This window comes from Pelecanus crispus, chromosome 3 (genome assembly GCF_030463565.1).
Source record: "Pelecanus crispus isolate bPelCri1 chromosome 3, bPelCri1.pri, whole genome shotgun sequence".
Classification (NCBI taxonomy): domain Eukaryota; kingdom Metazoa; phylum Chordata; class Aves; order Pelecaniformes; family Pelecanidae; genus Pelecanus; species Pelecanus crispus.
Window position 1 is genome coordinate 102538767 of NC_134645.1, and position 20366 is coordinate 102559132.

Consider the following 20366-nt stretch of genomic DNA (forward strand, 5'->3'; position numbering starts at 1 on the left):
CAGGTAAGATCACCTATGAAACCTTAGTCTGGCCTCTCAAGTACAAATACCTAATCAGACACGAGAATTTTCCCCCATCTCACTTGCAAGGATGAACAATGGTCACATGAATGAGCAGTGCTTTACTACTTTTCTTATGGCCAAAGACAATCTTAAGTCTAATCTAGAATTTGTACTCAATACAGAATTACACATTTTCCTACTGTTTCTTCTGCAATAATACAAATGGGGCTGAATACTTCAGAAATTACTGCTTATCTCCACAGCTGCCTTCCTTATGTGAGGACTGGAATGAATGGATTTTTATACATGGAGAACTCAAGACCAGAGAGACTAACAATCACAAGTATTAACTAGTTTTGAGTAGTTAGTGTGAAAAGCTTCAGGACTTCAGAAATATGTAGTACTACATAATTTCATATATAAGTACAGTTTTTACAGACTTCAGCTGAAACTGACTGCTCAGCACTTCTGAGAATCAGATGCAAAAAAAAATCAGATTTTACCTGATTTTGGATATCCAGTTACAGAATATCTTGCTTGACTATCTTTCTTCAGCATTATTTAGGGACTGCCTGACAGAACAATATAGAGAACCCATCAGTTTTCTGCTGCAATAATTGCAAGATCATGCTCTCCCTCTCGCCCTATTGCCCATAAATATTTAATTTCTGCTACATGTTAAGGAATCCTCTAAATTCTACCACCATTTACAAACCATACTCACCCAAGCCATTAGGTCCACAGCACAAAACAGTCTAGTAGACAAGAATGTGCAATCATGTAATTAAGTACTGCCACAGCATAACTCTTGAAGAAAGGACAAAGCAGTTAGATAGTAATTCTAAGCATCTACAATTAGATATGAGTAGAGCATCTTCGACGCGAGGTTTTAGCCTTAAGTGAAGACACAGTAATTCCATTTAGGCTTTTCTCCCCTTTTATCTGTAAATTCATATAAATTACACAGAACTTTATTTAACTTGCTTTATGTACTACCATCTACTATCTTATCTCCACATTTTGAGTATGGCCAACATTTTAGTCCCTAAAACCTACCAGTTGCTAGACAAGAGGAAGAGACATTTTTTGTTCCTTAGGGATTCATGTCTAAATGTGGAAACAGTTCAGAAGTTGACTTGATCTTTGCTTTAAACACACACTCATTAATGCAAGTTTTTCCTCTTTAGAAATCTTAGTTTACTGAAATCAACTAGTCAAGCCCAGTCTCAAATTTAAAGAGTTCAAAGGACCAAGCTCCCACCACTAACATGTTAGAGCTCTTAACCTAAACACAGCCCTCCTTACCCATGTAAATTCTGTGGAGACATAGCAAAAACTGATATATGTACAGAAATTGCACTAATAATCTTAAATAAGTAAAAAATTCACAGGCATTTTACTGGTAGTTGTTTTACAGATTCCTCCTAGTTCCATGAGTGCCCAAACTAATGCTTTTGACTATATTTGGATACTAACCTGTGTTAAACAACAATGTGAAAGGGCATTGTAGTGAGGTGGGTCTCAAGTCTCTTCTCCCAAGTACAAAGTGATAGGACAAGAGGAAATGGCCTCAAGTTGTGCCAGGGAAGGTTTAGATTGGGTACTAGGAAAAATGCCTCCACAGAAAGGGTTGTCAAGCATTGGAACAGGCTGCCCAGGGAAGTGGTTGAGTGACCATCCCCAGAGGTATTTAAAAGACATGTAGATGTTGCACTTCAGGACATGGTTTAGTGGTGGACTCAATGATCTTAAAGGTCCTTTGCAACCTAAATGATTCTATGATTTATATCAGCTCGCTGAACTGCTGAGTTACAGAATTTTTTTTTAGGTTTTGTCTTTACAATTGTTCCTTAAGTCTAGTCTGTCTTGACAACAGAAACATTGATGACTTTTGGAATGACATCCAAAGAAAAGGCCTTATTTCCTCAGCCAAATGAAGCTGTATTCCTTTAATCAAAATACCCTTTAAACCAAGTTTAACTTCTAAAGGAAAGCTGAACTAGTTAAGAGTTTATTTTACTACTTGACATAAGCTAAAACATACAGTTTCAGGCATTTTTAAATCATACAGAGTTTCAAAGTGCTCTTTATAATGAGACTATACCTTTCTAAAAGCAATCCTTAGAAGTCTCATTGATGCTTATGTTGTACGTAGCATCTCACCTCACTGTTTAGAAAGGCAAGTATGTTTAACCAATTTTAAGGGGGCATGGGCCTGATCTTATGATCGCCAGTAAGAACAGCACCTCAGCTGGCTACTAAGAGCATATCCAGTTCTCATCAAGAAGTTTGGTTACCACTCTCTGGAAAGTCAAATTTGCACAGGTCTTAGCTCACATAATTTTTGGGGTATCTTCTGTTTGGTTTTAGCTTCCGTCTTGTCAATGAAGCATTGTATACTACTATTTTGTAATTAAATTCTAATGCTACTGATACAAGTGTTCTCCAAGCTTTACAGATATGTATACTCTTCTGCATTTACTGCAAAGACAGTTTCAAGAACACTAAGCAAGGAACCTATTTTAGTACTGGGGAAGTAAGTAGTAAGCTACATAAAGAAATACTGTACTTTCTGCTATTAATTTTTGTCCACATTTATTTATGAGTAAAACAAACAGCAAACATTACAGCAAAGGGGACATTCAGGCCCAGATTTAAAAAAAGAAAACAGATGCCTGGATAGATTCTGAATCTAGGCACCTCAAGATTTCTGACAAAATACACAAAAATAAGTGAAAGTCATGAGCATTTCAGCAAACTTTGTAAGTGCATTTCAGTATTTATTTAGATGTTTAAGCTCTCGCACTAGATTTTACAAGCTGGTGAACACTGGCAAAATTATTTCTCCCACAGAACTATAACCACACATTCCCAAGACAGTATAAATATATGGTTGAACTAACATTAATACACATCACCATTTTATCAATTACATAATAAAACAAATTATCAAGTATCCAAATATTAAGTTACGCAGCTTGAAAGGCATACAAAATATTACAGAGGTCTGCCCAAGTCATAGCAGAAACTCAAGAAGGAAAAACAAAAGAAAAAAAAAATCACACTTTCAACAAAGCAATAGTTGGTAAACAACTTTCAATAGGTACAGTAAAAGAAACTACAAGAATTTTCAGAAATGTTCTGATTAAGAATTTTTAGCTACAATAACAAAGCATTTCTACATTTTAAAAAAATATTTACTGAAGTAAAGGGCATATTCTATACTTCCTGCACAAGACAAAGGCAACATTTTACTAGAAATATTAAATAGCCCCTCCCAACCTTTTCAGGCCCTCTTAAGTTGCACGTGAAGTGCCAACATTAATTTTACTGTAAGGCTTTTTGTCTGGAGACATTAAAGACTTGTGTGCTTCTGTACAATTTAAAAGATTTTTCTACATGAGTAACCAGAGTAATGATTTGTAAAATGGAAAGGTTTGGATAACAGAAAAGTACAGATGCTGGGGTAAAAAGTTGCTGTAATTCATAGTATTAAAAAAGACAGACTGTGCAAATCCTGATAATTCTAGTGCGATTGTGGGAGACAAAACATACAGTGAGCAGCCAAGACTATCTTAGAGGCCATATTCTTCAATATTGAAATGAATGTAGAAAAAAAAAGATAATAAAGTCCAGATAAGCTGGTAGTTCTCACATCATCAGAACTATACTCATTTATAAGGAAAAACATGTAGCTGATATGCTGGGTATTTTGGCACCTAATCTCTCTACAGAATGATTTATTTTAGTACCCCAATTTTTAGTAGTTGAAACTAGGTGTGTAAGACTCAATGGCATGATTAAAGGATATTTGAACCGGTAATTAATGAACAAGGAGACAGCTCAGAAACAGAGTACAGCAAAAACATTTACTGGGTCTCCAAACAGATCTGAGCATACAAGCTGCATTTCTACTAAACCTTTAGCCTGTTAAATACTCCTAAGGAAGCTTCCTTTACTACTAAAAAAATATCAGACTCATGTCTTTAGCATGCAGTCTGCTCAATTCTAGTTTCCATCCTTTAATCCCAAAGAAGTACTGTAGGCTGTTCAGCTTTACTGAATACAACAATTATTTCGGTGACCATTGGAGTCTTTAAAACGCAGACGCATCTTGGGGCGGTATTTCTCCAAGTACAGAAGTTGCTTGCTGTTAAAAGCTCCACGCCGCTTCCTAGATGGAGAAAAAAAAAATATTTTAAACAGAACATTAATCTACTGCCTAGTGAAATAATATCACCAACCAGAGAAAAATATTTTTAGGTCACTTAAAAAAAGGACCATTAAATCAAGACTCTCACCAAAATAAGGGTAATTAAAAGTCAAGTGCCAGGAAAGAGGGTGGTAGCTTCCTTTCACAAATACCTCATTGGACCACATGCTCAAAAGAGTACACAGCATTTTAGACAGTGTTTTAGTCTTGACATACAAAGATCTTTCATTAAGATCTTTAAAAGAAACTTCAAAAGGAAGCTATAAAGCAGATGTGATACAGTCTTCTTAAGAAAGCTAAAGTTATTCAGTCTCTTAAAATAATTATGAAGAATAATACAATATTAAGAAAGTACATAAACATTGTTACTCCCCATAATAAGAAGCTGAACAGAAACGGAGCTTTCTTGGTTTTCTCAAACCAGAAAGAAGTGCATGAAAGAAGGGTACATTTTTGTTGAGTGTTTGGAATGTGTACCTGGCTTCCTACTCCTCACTTTATATACACCAGCCTGTTAAGATGTACAAGCTGAATGTAATTCTTTAAAGGCATGGCAATTATGCAAAGAGTATTTTAGTATTGTTTATATGAGCTGCAGCTTCTTTTAAATATAGTTGAAACTTGCAAAGTTAAGGCATGGAGACTAAAATTGTTCTCACCCAGCTTACATACATTTATAAAAAATCCAGGGAAATATTTTTCTTTGGCAGACTACCAGAAAAGATGAGGAGGAACTGTTTAGTACACTTGGATCTAATACAGAAGAAAGGATCCACAAACATGAATGAGTGTTAGCTCTAGCTATCAGACAGAACATAAATTTCAAAGGTATTCTGCCTCTCATGTAGAAATAATAAAGATGACCCTGCAGATCTACCTGGAAGTAAGGAGGTTTTGGTTTTGTTTTTTAAAACTTGCTCAAATAATTACTTACAGATTCTGGTTTCCACAGAAACAGAAAATACCCATCCCACAGGCCAAGTCCCACAACACTGACTGTATGCAGTATGTGTTAAAAAGTTCATACGTACTCAATATCTTACAAAAAAGAGTAAAAGACAAGAACAGCATTCATAATTTCCTTTAGTGCCAAAGGATATATCAATGCGTTAAATCTTGGAAACAGCTAGATGTTAGCTTCATACTTACTGTCTTATAAACTGCACTGCATCTTCATACTTCATTCCACATTCTATCAGTGCAAGAGCAACTAAGACTGGAGCTCTGGTGGAAAAAAGAAGTTCAATTAGCATTTGCCAGTGCATACTTAAAAGAAAGTTTACTTTCCCCAGTTCTCTTTTGTGTCCTTCTGTGTCTGTATGATTTCTGCTTCCCCAGGGAAGAAACAAGATAAGTAGAAGGCATTTCTACATTAACTGAGCGATTATACCATCTGTTTTTGAGCTACCCATCCTCATTAAGGAAGGGGTTTAAATTAACTCTGGTCAACCTTAGCTTTGTTCATCTGACTTCAGGTATAGGAGAGGACAGCAGGAATAAAATGCAAGTAATCTTTACCCGTTTGTTTCAAAGCCAATTGATCCTGGGGAAGAGCTGCATATGGGTTTCTATTCCCACAAAAACATCCTTAGAAGCAGTCAGGAGCCCAAAGCAGAAATCAGAAGAGGGGTCAGGTCCAATAAGCACTGACAAATCCTAGAACTAGTGTAACAAGTTTTAGCAACAAATGCAATCCACAGCCTGCTGTCCACCCCCTAGGATTTCCTCACTTGCCACAGTATTTTTGTATCTTTGTATCTTTGTCTGACAGAACACAGTTTTCAGTTAGGAAAGCTTCACACAAATCAAACTGAGATACATTATCAAGCTTAAGTGGGTTTATATGTTCAGGGATTTAAAAAAACCTTACATAATAAAGCTAGGATCTTCAACTAGTTAACTGCCCAATTTTAAGAAAAAAAACCCCAACAGATATCACTGTAAGCAGCTGAAGAGGACTTGTCTTGGTAGCATTCACCACTACAGTCAACTTTGTTATGTGTGAAGCCATAATACAGACAGTGGATAAACCAGGCTTATAGACAGCAAGACCAGAAACCTCCATTTTATATTGGAAATGCTGAAATTCATGGCTAGAACATGGCAACTGCTTTTTGAACAGACCTAGTTCCCAGGTAGTCTAGAACAATAGCAACAAAACCATTATATTCTCTCAACTGTTGCAATTGTATTTAAGCTAGCAGCAGCAGACAGAGGCTACAGGGCTAAGAGGAGAATATTTAGTGTTACCCATAAAAATTTTCAGGCTCACTGTTAGAAATGAGACAGAAACAGTTTGGGGACTTTGGAGAACACTTCATCCCGCAACAGGGATGAAAGTTGGTCTCGATGTGCCACAGAGCACCCCACTTGTTTGTGGCTAATGGTTACAATACCCTTGGTACAAGGATACTACCAATTCTGCTGAAATAGGGATGAAGAAGAAACTTACAGGAGAGTCACTAAAAACCAAACCCATTAGAAAAAAAAGGAAGACTTAGCAAAACAAAAAATATCAATGGGACACTCAGCAATACGCTCAGTACAAGAGTATATTCATTTACTTCATTCAGTAGTTTTTGTTCAAGAGCTGTGATAATAGCATAATGTGTTGACTAAAAGGCATTTATGTCTAATATATACATAGAACAGTTTCCTGTCATCTGAACTACTTTTAAGGATGACATCAATCCAATACTGGATATGTGACTATTTTATATTTGCCTCAACCTTCTGTACTAAATCTTGGCAATCCTGACCAGGGATGGCAATTCAACAGATCTTTAAAACTTTACCCACCTTCCAAGACCAGCAACACAATGTACAGCAATACAACAACCAGGTTCTTCACGGAATTTAACTTTAAGGAGGTTTAGCCAATCATCAACAATCTGGTTGGATGGTGGAGCACCGTCATCAAAGGGCCAATCCTAGAATATAGCATGACATACATAAATAAATAAATACATAAAGGTAGAACTCTTTATGCTTGCATGCTGTGTGCATACAAAAAAAAGTAGGGGACACACTGGACAAAAGAGCTGACAGCTAAGGGAACCACTCAACCTTATTGTTTTCTAATACTATATCTATAGCAATATTAGGAATATATTCCCTTCAATCCATTTTTATTGAGCAAATTATTTTGCTCAAAACCAGATTCTTTTTCCCCAATGAGAGAGGACATCTGTACAGCTTTTGCCTCCATCAGCTGTTGGAATACACTTGTAGAGTTATAAGGTGGTGTCAAAAGAAATTTTTTTTCTGGGCGGGGGGGGGGGGTGGGGTGGGGTGGGGGTGGGGTGGGGGGGTGGGGGGTGGCAATGACGACACACAGACAAGGAATGCATTGGTTTTAAACTGTGCTTTTGCACTACTTACCAAAACCTGAATGCCTTCTTTTTCCACCGGAGCAGTGTCATAAGTAGCTTCACACACTCTTACCACTGTGGTAACGCCATATTTCTTAAGTTCCTAGGGAGTGGGGAAAAAAACCACCACCAACACCTGCTTTAGGAGTAAACTAACTTCAATTACATTACCATTTAATTTTCTCATTAGATTAACTTATTAACTCATTCCAAAAGTTTCAGTAAGTAAACTTGCAAATGCTTGCCACCCTGTGAAGAACACAGAGAGCTGAAATATCTGAAAACTTGTATGCGCTAATGCCAGATACCTTTGAGCTCTTCTGCAAACATTTCTGAAGATTAAGTTTGGTTATGTTGGGTCACTTTTCTCTTCTATAATCAAATCCAGATAAACACTGATGAAATAAGTAGTCCATCTCCAAAAGATCACTCCTTTTAAAGGAACAGGAAGTTTCCTGGTTTGCAAAACTACATACTTCACTAGAAGTATTCTGAGTGAGGTTTAGATCCTCCCCTTCTCTCCCTCTACTTAAAACAACAGGTTTGTAACACCTCTTACTGATAAGAATTATGAGCACAGGACAAAAACTTATTCCAGTTCCTGAGTTATCATAACTAGAGGATAACAAAATTTAACTTTCCATTTTGCTATTAACCTCCAGTTATTTAAAAAAAAAAAGGCACTCCCTCTTCATTCCCCCTGGAACAACCCATCATTCACACTGTAACTGTCATGGTAATGACTGCAGTGTAGTCTAAGCATACTTTATCTAGTTGTGAGAGTATAAAGGCAAGCAAATATTATCTCACTATGTCTCCTGTAAGTTATGCCACACAATGCAAAATAGAGGTACAAAACACCTAAAATCTTGTTAATGAGGGACTGCATTACAAACTCAGACCTTAACAGGACGTAGGTAACTTTGGAGGAACCTACTGTTAGCATACATGCACACACTTTTAACTGTGCACTTTATAGCTCCGACATGCTAGATGCAAGGTTTAGATGACAAATTCAGATACTAGCAATATATGCCAAGCCACCTGGCTTCAGTCAGTAAACAATTTCAGCATGTACCAAACCACTTAAAATGGCTTCAGCAGCTCTGGACACAGAGCAAGCCTACTGCCACCAATTTCACTCAAGTAGACACTATGACATTCAGAGGAATCTCTCAAGCTACACTAGAACCATGATCTGCTAATACTGAAGCGAGACAGCCAGTGAAAGCATATTGCAATCCTGTTATTTGTTCCTGTGGTTCTGATTCACAATGTATAGCGGATTATTCTCTTTTTAATCACTACGCAATAGGTGCAAGGAAATGTTATACCACTTTAGATGAATCTAAATGCAAGTTCCTGCCACTAGCAGATCTTTGTATTGTTCTACACATAACTCTGCCAGATAACTCCTGTTTTCAGACCTAAACAATTTACTTAATGTACAGTGTACTAGACAGTATAATTATTTCTTTGCTTCACTTTCAGAAGTATGTTTTTGTGAAGGCCAAAGCATATCTGAATAGATTTGTCTGTAGGTCTTTGAAGCACGGCATCAATATTTGAAAAAAAAGTCAACACACAAACAGTCTCAGTACCTCTTCATATGGTTTCCACAACTGTTATCAACTTGTAAAGAAGGAAATTGTTAATATAGCATGCTGTTCAGGCATTTAAAAAAAATACATCAGTAAGAATTCTGTGCTGACCTTACCTCTATAAATTTGTTTAAGGTTGCGTTGGTTGGGTTGTGTGTGATTAGGAATCTCATGTTCTTGTAGGTGATTTCCACAGGAGCTGGGCGGTTCATTCGGGCCATATTGATTTAGTTAAACATGCAACAAGATTATGAAAGGATTCAAAAAAAAAATTCTAATACAGAAGTGATTTAGAGAAACTGAAGTCTACTTCACTATACTCCACGTGAAATTCTCAGTGCTTGGAAGTATGAAGTTGGGAGCAATGGGAAATGAAATGAACCTCCTAACAAGAAGCAGCAATTCTTCAATCCAGTAATACTGAGGCAAAAGAAAGGCAGTGCACTGAGGTTTACCCCATCCAGGTCTGAATTCTGTTGTTAAATGCTCTGCCAATTTCAATTCAATACTTTTTATCCTGGTCAACCACTCTTAGGGGGGCTTCTTGGTGGAGTAGTAATGAATTTCTACAGTTCACTTGTCTGCATAGAGGTCGTGCTGTGCCTGGCAGTAGTCTCCACTGCCCTTCAGAAACTCCATAAATGTGTGACCAAGAACACCACAGAACTGCTGTAAAGAGAGGGGGGAAAAAAAACCATAATGAGCACAGGTGAAGCAAGGTTATTTTGAAGACATCAAGCATTATAAAAAAATAAAAGCAGAGCAACTAAGCAGTTTCACAAGGTTTATTTTTTTAATCCAAGAATTAGGTTTGCGTAAGAATCCTGCCACCTTTCTTAGCAAGGATTACTTGAAAATAAATACATCAACTTAACATCAAGTTTCCATATAGGGTTGTTTCAACACCAAAACCTGAATTGTATTAAAATACCAATTCAAATGTGCTAAACATAGCAACAAGGGACCAAGTTTTAAGCACCCCAGTATTTACATAAAGCATAGCTTTTCCAGGATAGCCATACAACTGTATTCTCCATTCTGAATTGAGAGACATCACAGCACCTACTAAAGTTACACTGACTTTAAGTAGTCCCATGAAGGCAGGGATGAGATTCCTTGAACATTCAAGTTGGACATAAGACAGTTTCTAGTGTTTATGCAAAACTACCAGTCTCTACACAGATGCAGAATCACTTGTCTTAAAGGCTAAAGACTTACTTTGCATGTAAGCAGCATTAATTCACATACAGAGCAGCCAGTAGAAAAAAATGCATCTAAATCCACCTGTCTCAAATAGGAGGCCTTGAAAGCAAATGCAAAGTCTTTGTAATCTAACAAAACAATATGAGCTTTTGAACATGTTTTGAGACTTTCAGGGCACATATTTCTAACTAAGGAACATTTCACATACTAAAGGCTGAAAACATATGGCAACCATCATCTGCCTTTAACTGCCTTTCTACACCATGACTTTATTAACATACCAAGATAGTGGTAATAGTCTAGCTAAAAACATATACAGGCAAGTTTATTGAACAGGTTATTCCTGCCCAGTGGTGTGCTACTTTGCCATGGTTAAATTTGCATATAAAATTACTGCAAGACACACAACTAGGAAGTAGATAGCTGATGAACTGCTCCGAGTTGTGTATTCATTTGCAGATGTTGCTATGCAAATGAACCAAGAATCTATGCTTTTATGCACTGTGGAACCTTCCAGCAGAGGAGTTAGTTTTGTGCCCAGCCACAGTTCCAGTGCTGCTGCTGATACCTGCCTAGGGAACAGAGAAGAAGAAGAGAGAAGTTTTGTTTCCCAAAAGATAGGTATAAGCTGAACCAAATGCCCACTCAATATACTTAGGTACTAGAGAGAAACATCACTGATCCTACAACTATTTAGCAGAAAAAATTACTTATGTTGGACAGTCAACTCCTAACGCTGGAAGGAATCCATATATTTCTATGCCCAAACAAAATATTGCCAAATACACATTGGAAATGGATTAGCTGAGCATGCAGTGTTACAGAATTGCTAACACACTTACTTTCTTAAAAAGGTGACTTCTAGTTTCTAGCAAACAGAAGATGTAACTTCATTGTAGCAAAGTTCAGATTTTTTTCAATACAAACCAGCTCTATACATCCATCCATATATATAACCAGGGCAAGCGTACATGAGAAAATAAGGAGAAGAGACGGTATTTCGGTGCTGTTCACTCAAACCTTTCCATTCAAAAGACCATGAAAGATCCAGCCTGTGCTGAAAAGCTTCCCAACCATGAGCAAGCAAATTCAAAAGATCAGGTCCTAAAGACAACCGTACAGTGAGTCTTGATAATAGCCAATGTCTTAACACACTTTACCAAAGGGCAGGAAGAAAAAGCTACAAGCAAGTAAGTCATGGTTGCTAACTGCAGGCACTAAACAATATACCATGAGACTACAGCAAGCCTACCTAACAACGATTAGTATTAAGCAGAAGTGACAACAGATCAATAGTCTAATAATTGTTGAGTTTTCTAAGAGGTATCCTAGCAGTAGAGGAGTTCTTAAAGTGAGCTACAATTTAAAGAATTGCAACAATGTTTCATGTTGTAAACATGGCTTTGCTCCATTCATAACATCAGAGAAGGGAAAGTTCAGTAACGGAGTAGTAGGAATGGAAAAGATAAAAATCATTAACAGTTTGGACTGTAGCAGACGGGTAGAGCTGCATCACACACTGTTACAAAGGATGTTTAGAAAAAGCAGACCAAACACCTCCAGGCATCCTTTTCATGTTTTCAGACAGCTTCTTGGTAAGAAGTGTTAAGGATGCATGTTAATCACAGGCATGGCTTGCAAAAAAACCTGCTAACCAATACGAGAAAGAGGTTAGCAGAAGGAAACTAATAGTACAATTTCACAAGCACTTTCCTGACACTCCATGACCATTTCTGTAAAAACTTAATCCTATGTCTGAGTTTGCCAGTTACTTGCAAAAAAACTATTTCAGTTTTTATTTGAGATAAATCGAGGGGCAGCGAGAACTCTAAATATTACAGGCATGAAAAAGGAGTAAGAGAAATCCTCTGAAGGCAAAGGCCAACAGAGTAACAGGAACCAGGAGAATTCAGACTCCGAAGAACTCTAAGAATCATCATCTGACACACCAGCCATGCCCTAGAAGAAGGTAGGTGTGCATTGCAAAGAATCCTTGGACCAGACCTAGGGAACACCTTAAATAGCAACTGAAAAAAAGAACTGAAGATAGCTTATTTAAAGTCACTTTCAATTAGTTTAAGAAGCAGAACAGCAAAAAGGGACAGGACAGCTTTAAGCAGATACAGCTGCACAAGGTCTTATGCTGCTTTTCGCATGCACTGGCAGATCTCATGTTTATCTCTTCTTAAGACTGCTAAGAGGAATCATAGCCAGTCCCTCTCCCTCGTAGAGGATGAGGGAGTGGAAGTTGTCAGAAACAGAAATAGAAAATCATGCAAGTGAGCTCAAGGAGATCGAATGGGGTCACTAGGGTAAAAAAAAAACAAAAAACCAAACAAAAAAAAAGCCCCCTTTCAATCTGGGGGAGAAAAGAACTTAAAGTAATTGGAAACAGTTAACATGACCCCACACTGGGACAGGTAGGAAGAAAGAACTAATCAGAATTCACCTAGCCTGGTAGGCAGGCTGCCCTTCTTAAGAAACTAGGAGTACTCAGTACAATACCAGACAAACTCATCATGGGTGTAAGGAGGAGGGCAGGCAGCAAAGCACTAGTTAAGTAATAAATCCTACTTTTTTAATGCAGATTGTTAATCACATCTAGAAATCGGGTGCACAGTTCAAGTTATTACACAAAGTTGAAGCAAGTACATTATGCAATATTAAGTTTGAGTTCTGTGTGTAATTAACCCCTACAAATGAATTCATTTTGTTAATACTGACTTAACAGTTAGCAATTAGACACATCAGCACCTTACGAATCCACACAACTAAGGACATAACGAAGCATGTATTTAAGTCTCACTGTTTGCCTTGGCAACTGCTGCTGCCACATTATAAGGAAGCAAAGCTCGCGTTTTCCTTTGATGTGAATGCCATCACTGCTCGCCATTGCTAGCCAGAAAGCTCCACATGCAGACCAATTCCTTAAGGCAGCAACATGCTGCACTATCCCAAAACAGCTTTGCCAATCTAGTTTAGTTCTGTTCTCAGAGCCAAATGAAAATTAAAGACAAGTAGTACACTGGCATGCTGTTTGTGTTACGGCATTAAGCCAGAGTACAAGGCTTCACCCACGTTCAGCAAAAAGAGCTGGAAGATAAAAAATCAGTTATAAAAACAGTGGTGTAGTAATTAAGACCACCTTGGGCTTTGGGGGAACTCAAATGACGCGAGCAACTTTTGAGAGGCTTGGAAATACAGCTTTGAAATTACTGTATTGTCTCAGACAGTTAACTACTTGGTAGGTAAGCTATCAAAAAAGTCAAAATAGTGTATGAAAGCATAAGGTTGCATAAGCAAAACTCAAATGCATAATATTGTATGTAGAAGTTTCTTTAACAGAATGACACTAACTCATTGTTTGTACCATCAAGTTGGATACTCCAGCGTATTCTTTTCAATTTACATGTGAGTTTTCCTTGAGGAGAACTAACACTGAAGTGTTTTGGAAACAGAAGCAAGAGTTTCTGTTAGTAAGAGAAAGCCAAACAACATTTAGACTGTTAGATCCATCAAAACAAACTTGGAAAACAAAACTAAGATTAATATGCCAGGACCACCTATTAAGAGGTGTCCTGTCCGATATGGGATCAAGTTATGTTAATTATGATTGCACCGTCTACTATGATTTATGCTCAGAGAAGTTAGAGAATAATTTATTCAAGCAAGAAGAAGACATCTTGAAAATAAAAGGTTTAATTCATGCCCTTCTTTGGGACAGGAAGCTGAAGTATCTGTCTTCACTGACAAGCAGATTCACGTGTATGTTAATTCTGGGTTTGAAACAATCACTTGTGTCTGGCAAAAACTGCTTATGAAAGTAATCTATTAGATTGTTACCGATATGTGGAAAGCAGAGAGGTATAAGGTTATCCGATGCTGTTGACATTCTCATTCACAACTCAGTAGCATCGTGAGAAGCATGCAAACAAAAGTGCTCGTTTACACAGCTACATGACACTGCACTCCACCTTCAGAAGATATGCAAGACTGTCCGCAGTTGCTCAATCCACCTGCTCACAGACCAGAAACATTTATACCCAGAATCAACTACATGGGATCACATTCTCTGAAGTCAAGACCTGCCACACGTTCACCTACTGAAACCACAGAATCAAAACTAGAAAACTAAAATAAACTACATTCCATTCCAATGAAGAACACCTGCAAGTAAATTCATTGTTCCAACTTGCTAACAAAAAGTTACTGAAGGACAGAGGGACAAATACCCCTGACTACTCAAGGCCCAAGCAGCAACTGCTAAGGCAGACAAGGAGGAGTGGGAGCGTAAGGGGCACAAATTGTGGGGAGCCATTATGCAAGGTAGAGGCACACCTTCATTAGGCACTGTTGACAAAATGCACCTCTTATCTACTGGGCAAATGAATGCCTGTATTATGATAGCCACAGTGATAACACTATCCATTTTGGACCACAGAAAGCAACCCATGGCCTAAGAAAACACAGTCATGCATCACAGACAGGATATTCCAAAGGTTTGTCATAAATTTGTTACAACATACTCTGTGAAGGAAGGATGTTTCTTGTGGTTCAAGTATGCAGTTTAGGGGGAAGAAAAAATTATCACCTCAAAACTTCCTGTATAACAAGTCAATGCAACTTCCACAGATGATGCAACTGAGGCCATGCGACTGCTTTCCTAGCTCTTCTACTTGGACCGTGAAAAATAAAAACCCCATGCAAAAAAGTCTTAACAGATACTGGAGAAAATAAGACATCACAGAAACCATTCCACCCCCTTGTCTAATACTTGCTCTTTTTAAGTTTCTGAAGGCAAGGAGTCTCAAAATGACTTAACACTATCATCACTCCAATAGCAAACTGCATAAATCCCACCGTCCTTCTCAAAAGTTATGCCATTACATTTTAAGCAATAACATGACAAATTTAGCATATACATGCAAAGACAGTTATTGCTGTATTTTATCGCATCTAATAAAGGTATGAGGGCCAAACGAAAAGTTGCAGCTGTGAAGAAAGCTGTAAGGACTTATGGACTTTTAACACAGAGGTACCTCTTGCATCATTGATCTGATAGAGTGAGCTTTTTTTTTTCTTTTTTTTTAAATATAAGGTGACAATCTGCTACTAGTTTAGAATTCAGTAATGCCCTGATCTGGGCGTTCTGCTTAATCTTTAAGAGAAGAAGTGATCACTTACAGTCAGCCTACACACTGGGATAGATCCAGCATTCTTACGTGGCATGTATTCTGTCAGAACAGGAAGGTTTCATAAGATAGAATTTATTAGGTAAGGTTAAATTCTATTTATTTACTGCCTTACTGACTCAGTTTTGGTAAGACAATGACATCCTTCTCCCTTGGCTCCTGCTACATCTGTCACTCAATTTTCTTTCTCACTCTTACATTTCCTCCCATGGCTGTGCAATTTCTGTATTGCTGCTTCTACATTTCCCCCTGAAATGATTCTGTTCCTGTAAGACAATTTCAAAACCCTTTGCTGTTCCATCAATGGAATAATAAGAGCTGACATTTAAGTGTCATCTTCAGTTTTTTTGCTTTGACAGTTTTATGAGATTATAAGGAGACAGGGTTCATACTTCTGAGTCACCGCTTTGGAAAGGCTCCACAGATGCAGGTAGACATATTGGAAAGTTGTCTCCAGCAGCAGTAAGAAAGCCCAGAATCACAGGACCCTCTTGCCACAAAGACTGTGCATTTGTCAGCTCATATTTGCACACGTGTAGCTGGCTACCAGACAGCAACCAAGACCTGCGCATAAATGCCACTAATCCTGCTTCTACCATTACCATGTGATAGTTACTCAATTTTGATAACGCTTTGTCTTCCTTGCTTCTCTGCTTTTGGAGGGCATACTACCACTAGCAAGCCTTGCGTTGTTTGGGCTTAAATACACATTGTACTCTGCGGTTGCAGATGTTAGGCAGCACAGCCCCTGAGATTACTGGGGGGGGCAGCCAAGTATATGACGGGGAAAGCAAAAAGTCCTGATGCTGAACTGTGATCCACCTCCATAAGGAAATGCCTTCCTTGAAAAGCCAGATGGCAAGGTCTTAAAAGCAGGTTCGGTCAAAATTATGGTATTTTGACTGCATTCGTGAGCTTCCGAGGGTCAACGGCAGACTGTTACAGAAACATCCACTTCAACGTGTACTTAAATGACACCTCTGCGGACTTCTCCCCCGGCTGAGGAGCCACCTAACAGCCCAGGCTGAGCAAGGCCGGCTGCAGACGTGAGCTCGGGCATACCCCACCTCTGCCGCATAACGCTCATTCTGGAAAGGATTCACGTCCTCGCTCGCAGCCGGTTCCCACTCCCCGCCCCAGGGCGCCGGAGACAAAGAAGCTGCTCGGCCGCCTTCGCCCCGGCGGCGGCCGCGCACATGGGGCCGCGGCGGGGGGCGAGCGCCGGCCGCGCCAGCCAGCCAAGCCAGCCAGCCAAGCCAGCCAGCGCCGAGGCCCGGCCGCGCTCCCCGCCGCACCGCCTGGCTGGCGGGCGCCCACGGGCAAGCCCCGGCTTGCCCCGAAAGCCCCGGCCGTCCCCAGCGCCGCGTCAGCCGCGGGGCGCCGGGCTCCCGGCCCGCCTGCCCCTCGCCGGCGAGGGGACGCTGCCCCGGCCGCGACACCGCCCCGTGGGGCCGCGCCGTCGCCCCAGCTGCGGCGGTCACGGGTTCGCATCACGCCTCGCTCAGGCTCCCGACGCGGAGCCATCTTGTGCCCCGGAGCCGCCGCCCGGCCCCGGCCTCCCCCCGGCAGGGGGCTCCCGGCCCCCGCCGCCTCCGGCCTGACACGGCCCAGGGGCGCGGGAGCCCCGGCTGCAGGGGCGCTGCCCCTCCCGGCCGCCCCCCGCCCGGCCCGACAGACGCCGCCAGGCAGACAGACACCGGCGGGGAGAGGCCGGGCCGGCGGGCGGGGCCGGCGGCAGCCAGGCTCACAAAGCGGCTTTGTGCGCGGGCCGGGCCGCTCGGGAGCGGCGGAGAGGTCGCCCCCTCCTCCTCCCCCGGCGAAGGAGGGGAGGGGGACACCGGCAGGCGGAAGCAGGAGGAGAAGGGCGCCGGGGGCGGGAGCAAGGCCGAGCCGCGCCGCGCCGCAGCCGGGCTGGCTCGGCTCCCCTGCGGCCCGCCCGAGAGGGGCCGCAGCCCGGCGCTGCGATAAGCCGCCCGGAGCCAGCTTGGCCCGGGCGACAGAACAAAGAGACAACATGGAGGAGACCGGGGGGGGGGGGGGGGCGGAACGACGAGCGGGGAGGAGAGGCGCGGGAGCCGGGCGCAGGCGGGCAGCCGGCGGGACGCACGCCCGGCAGGGCGAGGGCGGGCGGGGAGGGGGGCGCGGGCGGGCGGCACTCACAGGAATATGGTTACTCATTGAAGACTGTAGCCTGATCATACAGCCGGGGTGCGGGCGCCACCGCCGGGGGCAGGAGGAGCAGAACCAGGAGGACGCGGAGGCGCTGGAGGCCGCGGAGCTGCCGGAGGGGGTTCGGCGGCGGAGCGGGGATGGACCATACAGCTGCGGCAGCGGGCGGCTCTGCGGGCTGGCGCGGAGCGGACGCGGCTGCACCAGGAGGGACACTCGGCGCCGCCCCCCGCACTAGCGCCCCGCGGCCCGCCCCTCGCTCGCGCACGTCGGCGACGGGCGTCGCGCCGGCCCAATGAGAGGCGCCGCCAGCGCGTCCGGGGCGGGAGCTGGGGCGCCGGGGAGGCGTGGCGCCGGCAGGCTGGGCGGAGGCGGGAGGGAGCCGGGGGGCGGAGGCAGCCGGCGGGAACCGGTTAGTGAATGGAGCGGGCGGCGGCGGGGCCGCGGAGGGGCGCGGCGCGGCGGGGGCAGAGCGGGACGCGCGGGCGGGCGCGGGGGTCGCCTCCAGGGCCGGGCCGGGGCCGCCCTGCGCGGGAGCCGCACCCCCCGCTGGCCGTTGCCGGCGGCTTCGCCGGGGAGCGCCTGGCGCGGCCCCCGGCTCCCCCGGGGCGGCGAGTTCTAGACTCTTCCCCGCGCCCCCGGCTCAGGGTGGCCGGCTGCCGCCCCGCCGGCTGCGGCCGGCCTCTCCCCGGGATGTGGGGGGGACGGCCGAGGGCAGGGCGCCCGGCGGGGCCGAGGGGAAGGCGGCCAGGGCAGCGCGGGGGGCGGTGGGGTGAGGCGGGGGAGCCGTTCCCCCTGAGGGCGGTTGGGCGCGGGGTGGCGGATCGCGGCCCTGCGGCCTCGGAAGCAGAGGGCGAGGGTGAACGGCGGTGGGATGGTCGCGGCTCTGCCTGAGTTTTAATCCCTAAGCCCCTTCGCTTTGGGGCTGCAAAACCTCTTTTGCGAGTTTAACGCTAATAGCAAGCTCTTGGGGCGTTTTGTCCGGAGGTTATGCTGTGCTTCTGAGTCGAAATAAAATCTCGATTTCTGGTTTTGCAGATGGGAGGTCAGCCCGGTAGGCCAGAAGCGGTGTGGGAAACAACATGGACTCTCTCAGCCCTGTGCTCTCTCTCGCTCCTAGGAAACACTGTCTCCCAAGACACAGGCGTGACGGCAAGGCCGACGTCTCATGAGTGAAATCTGGCGGTGGGAAACACCTCTGGTATCACTGCTGTGCGTAACTGATAGAGGCATGGGCGTCAGTCCCCAGCTGGACACCGTCGACCTGGAAAACACCTTAATGTGGGTCAGCGCTGGCTTTATGAAATAACAGGCTATTTTTAGCTTCAGTTTGTCTGATACTATTCTAGTCATATTTAACTCGTTAAGCCTTTCTTCTGCATGTTACGTTATTGTTACTATAGAGATTACAAGAGTCTGCAGAAGTTGGTTTTCATGTAAAAAATAAACAGCTCAATTCTGAATCTCAGCAGTTTGTATTGACTTGTACAAAGGCATGACTGGTTTGCGTTTTTGCCCAAATCTTCTGTTTTTGTATAACCTGCAGAAACCGTGGTTCGTACAGAGGAGGTTTTTGTGGTAACCCAACACGTGAGAGATGTGTTATTCAGAATGTGTTTGTATTACCTTTCACTCCACCTGGCTTCAGGTGTAAGCTGATTTCTGACCAGGAGACATGTCTCTGCTAGGACAAGATACGCACCTTTTCTGGGCTATAAATACATCTGGGCTGTATTTATTTACATTTGCGTTTTGTATTTACTGACTCAGGGCATGTGTCTGGCGAATTTACAGCTGTTCCACTTCTCCATGTAAAACTTCTTGAAAATGTGCTCAGAATTCTCTATAACAAGAAGATGATCCCAAGGTTAATGGCTGCTTGGAATATTGTTTATTTGTTGGTGGTTACAATGTTAGGAAGGTTTTGGGGAAAAAAGAGAAAAAATCAAGACAGCTTCTCTCTCTCTCATCAATAAAGCTTGAGGAATTTGCTCTGGATAGAGTTCTGAGACAGATTAAACAGCTCTTTACCTGCTTTAATCCATGCTGGGTTTTTATTCTCCAACAATGCAAGCTTTTGTTTACTCTTTCATTGCACAATAAACTGATCAGGATTTTAGGATCAGATTACTTTCTGCTGCAACATCCTTTCAGTACTCTAGCACGGTAGTTTACAGTGGAAATACGAGTCACTGGCAGTTTCTTTGAAATTGTGTTCCCTAGGAAGAAAGGATTTAGTTCAGAAAGCTTTTAGTCTGCAAACACATGCAGCTTTTTTTTTTTTTTTTTTTTTTGAAGAAAGAATGCCTGTGTCATTTTTAGTATTCATTTTTGTTATGATAGTCCCTATCTGGACCCCCTAGTTCTAGTTAATTTTGTCATACTAGTTGTCACTTAAGATGCAATCCCTGTGTTTTATGCTCTGAGATGACAAGAGATACTTGGAGTGTTAGAGAGAAGTAGACTACAATAAAGTAGTGTACTATTTCATATGACATGGACAGAGTCAAAGACATTTATAGGGCAAATAGACAAGTGGATAATTATAACGTGCCAGCTAGTTAACTGATGAAACAAAGTGGGTTGAGGAGGCAGAAAATAACAGAAAAAGACT

At 42.5% G+C, this 20366-nt stretch overlaps 2 protein-coding genes across 7 annotated transcripts; both read right to left on the minus strand.

Moving 5' to 3' along the window:
- Positions 1-2614: 2614 nt before the first annotated feature.
- On the minus strand, positions 2615-9420 carry PTP4A1 (protein tyrosine phosphatase 4A1). Of its 6 annotated transcripts, none has more exons than XM_075706722.1 (5): positions 9379-9420; positions 7598-7692; positions 7016-7146; positions 5366-5440; positions 2615-4177 (listed from the first exon to the last, which is right to left on the minus strand). In XM_075706722.1, exons 1-5 carry the CDS (start codon positions 9407-9409, stop codon positions 4060-4062), a joined length of 450 nt encoding a protein of 149 aa, XP_075562837.1. In that variant the 5' UTR covers positions 9410-9420; the 3' UTR covers positions 2615-4059. The 6 variants fall into 6 exon arrangements, with proteins under 6 accessions (XP_075562837.1, XP_075562836.1, XP_075562835.1 ...); XM_075706721.1 differs by having other exon boundaries at positions 7016-7107; positions 7598-7690; positions 9305-9420; XM_075706720.1 differs by having other exon boundaries at positions 7598-7690; positions 9305-9420.
- A 341-nt stretch (positions 9421-9761) lies between these two features.
- LOC142593264 (uncharacterized) lies at positions 9762-17828 on the minus strand. Its single transcript, XM_075707788.1, has 2 exons — positions 17744-17828; positions 9762-9857 (listed from the first exon to the last, which is right to left on the minus strand). Exons 1-2 carry the CDS (start codon positions 17780-17782, stop codon positions 9762-9764), a joined length of 135 nt encoding a protein of 44 aa, XP_075563903.1. The 5' UTR covers positions 17783-17828.
- Positions 17829-20366: the final 2538 nt, after the last annotated feature.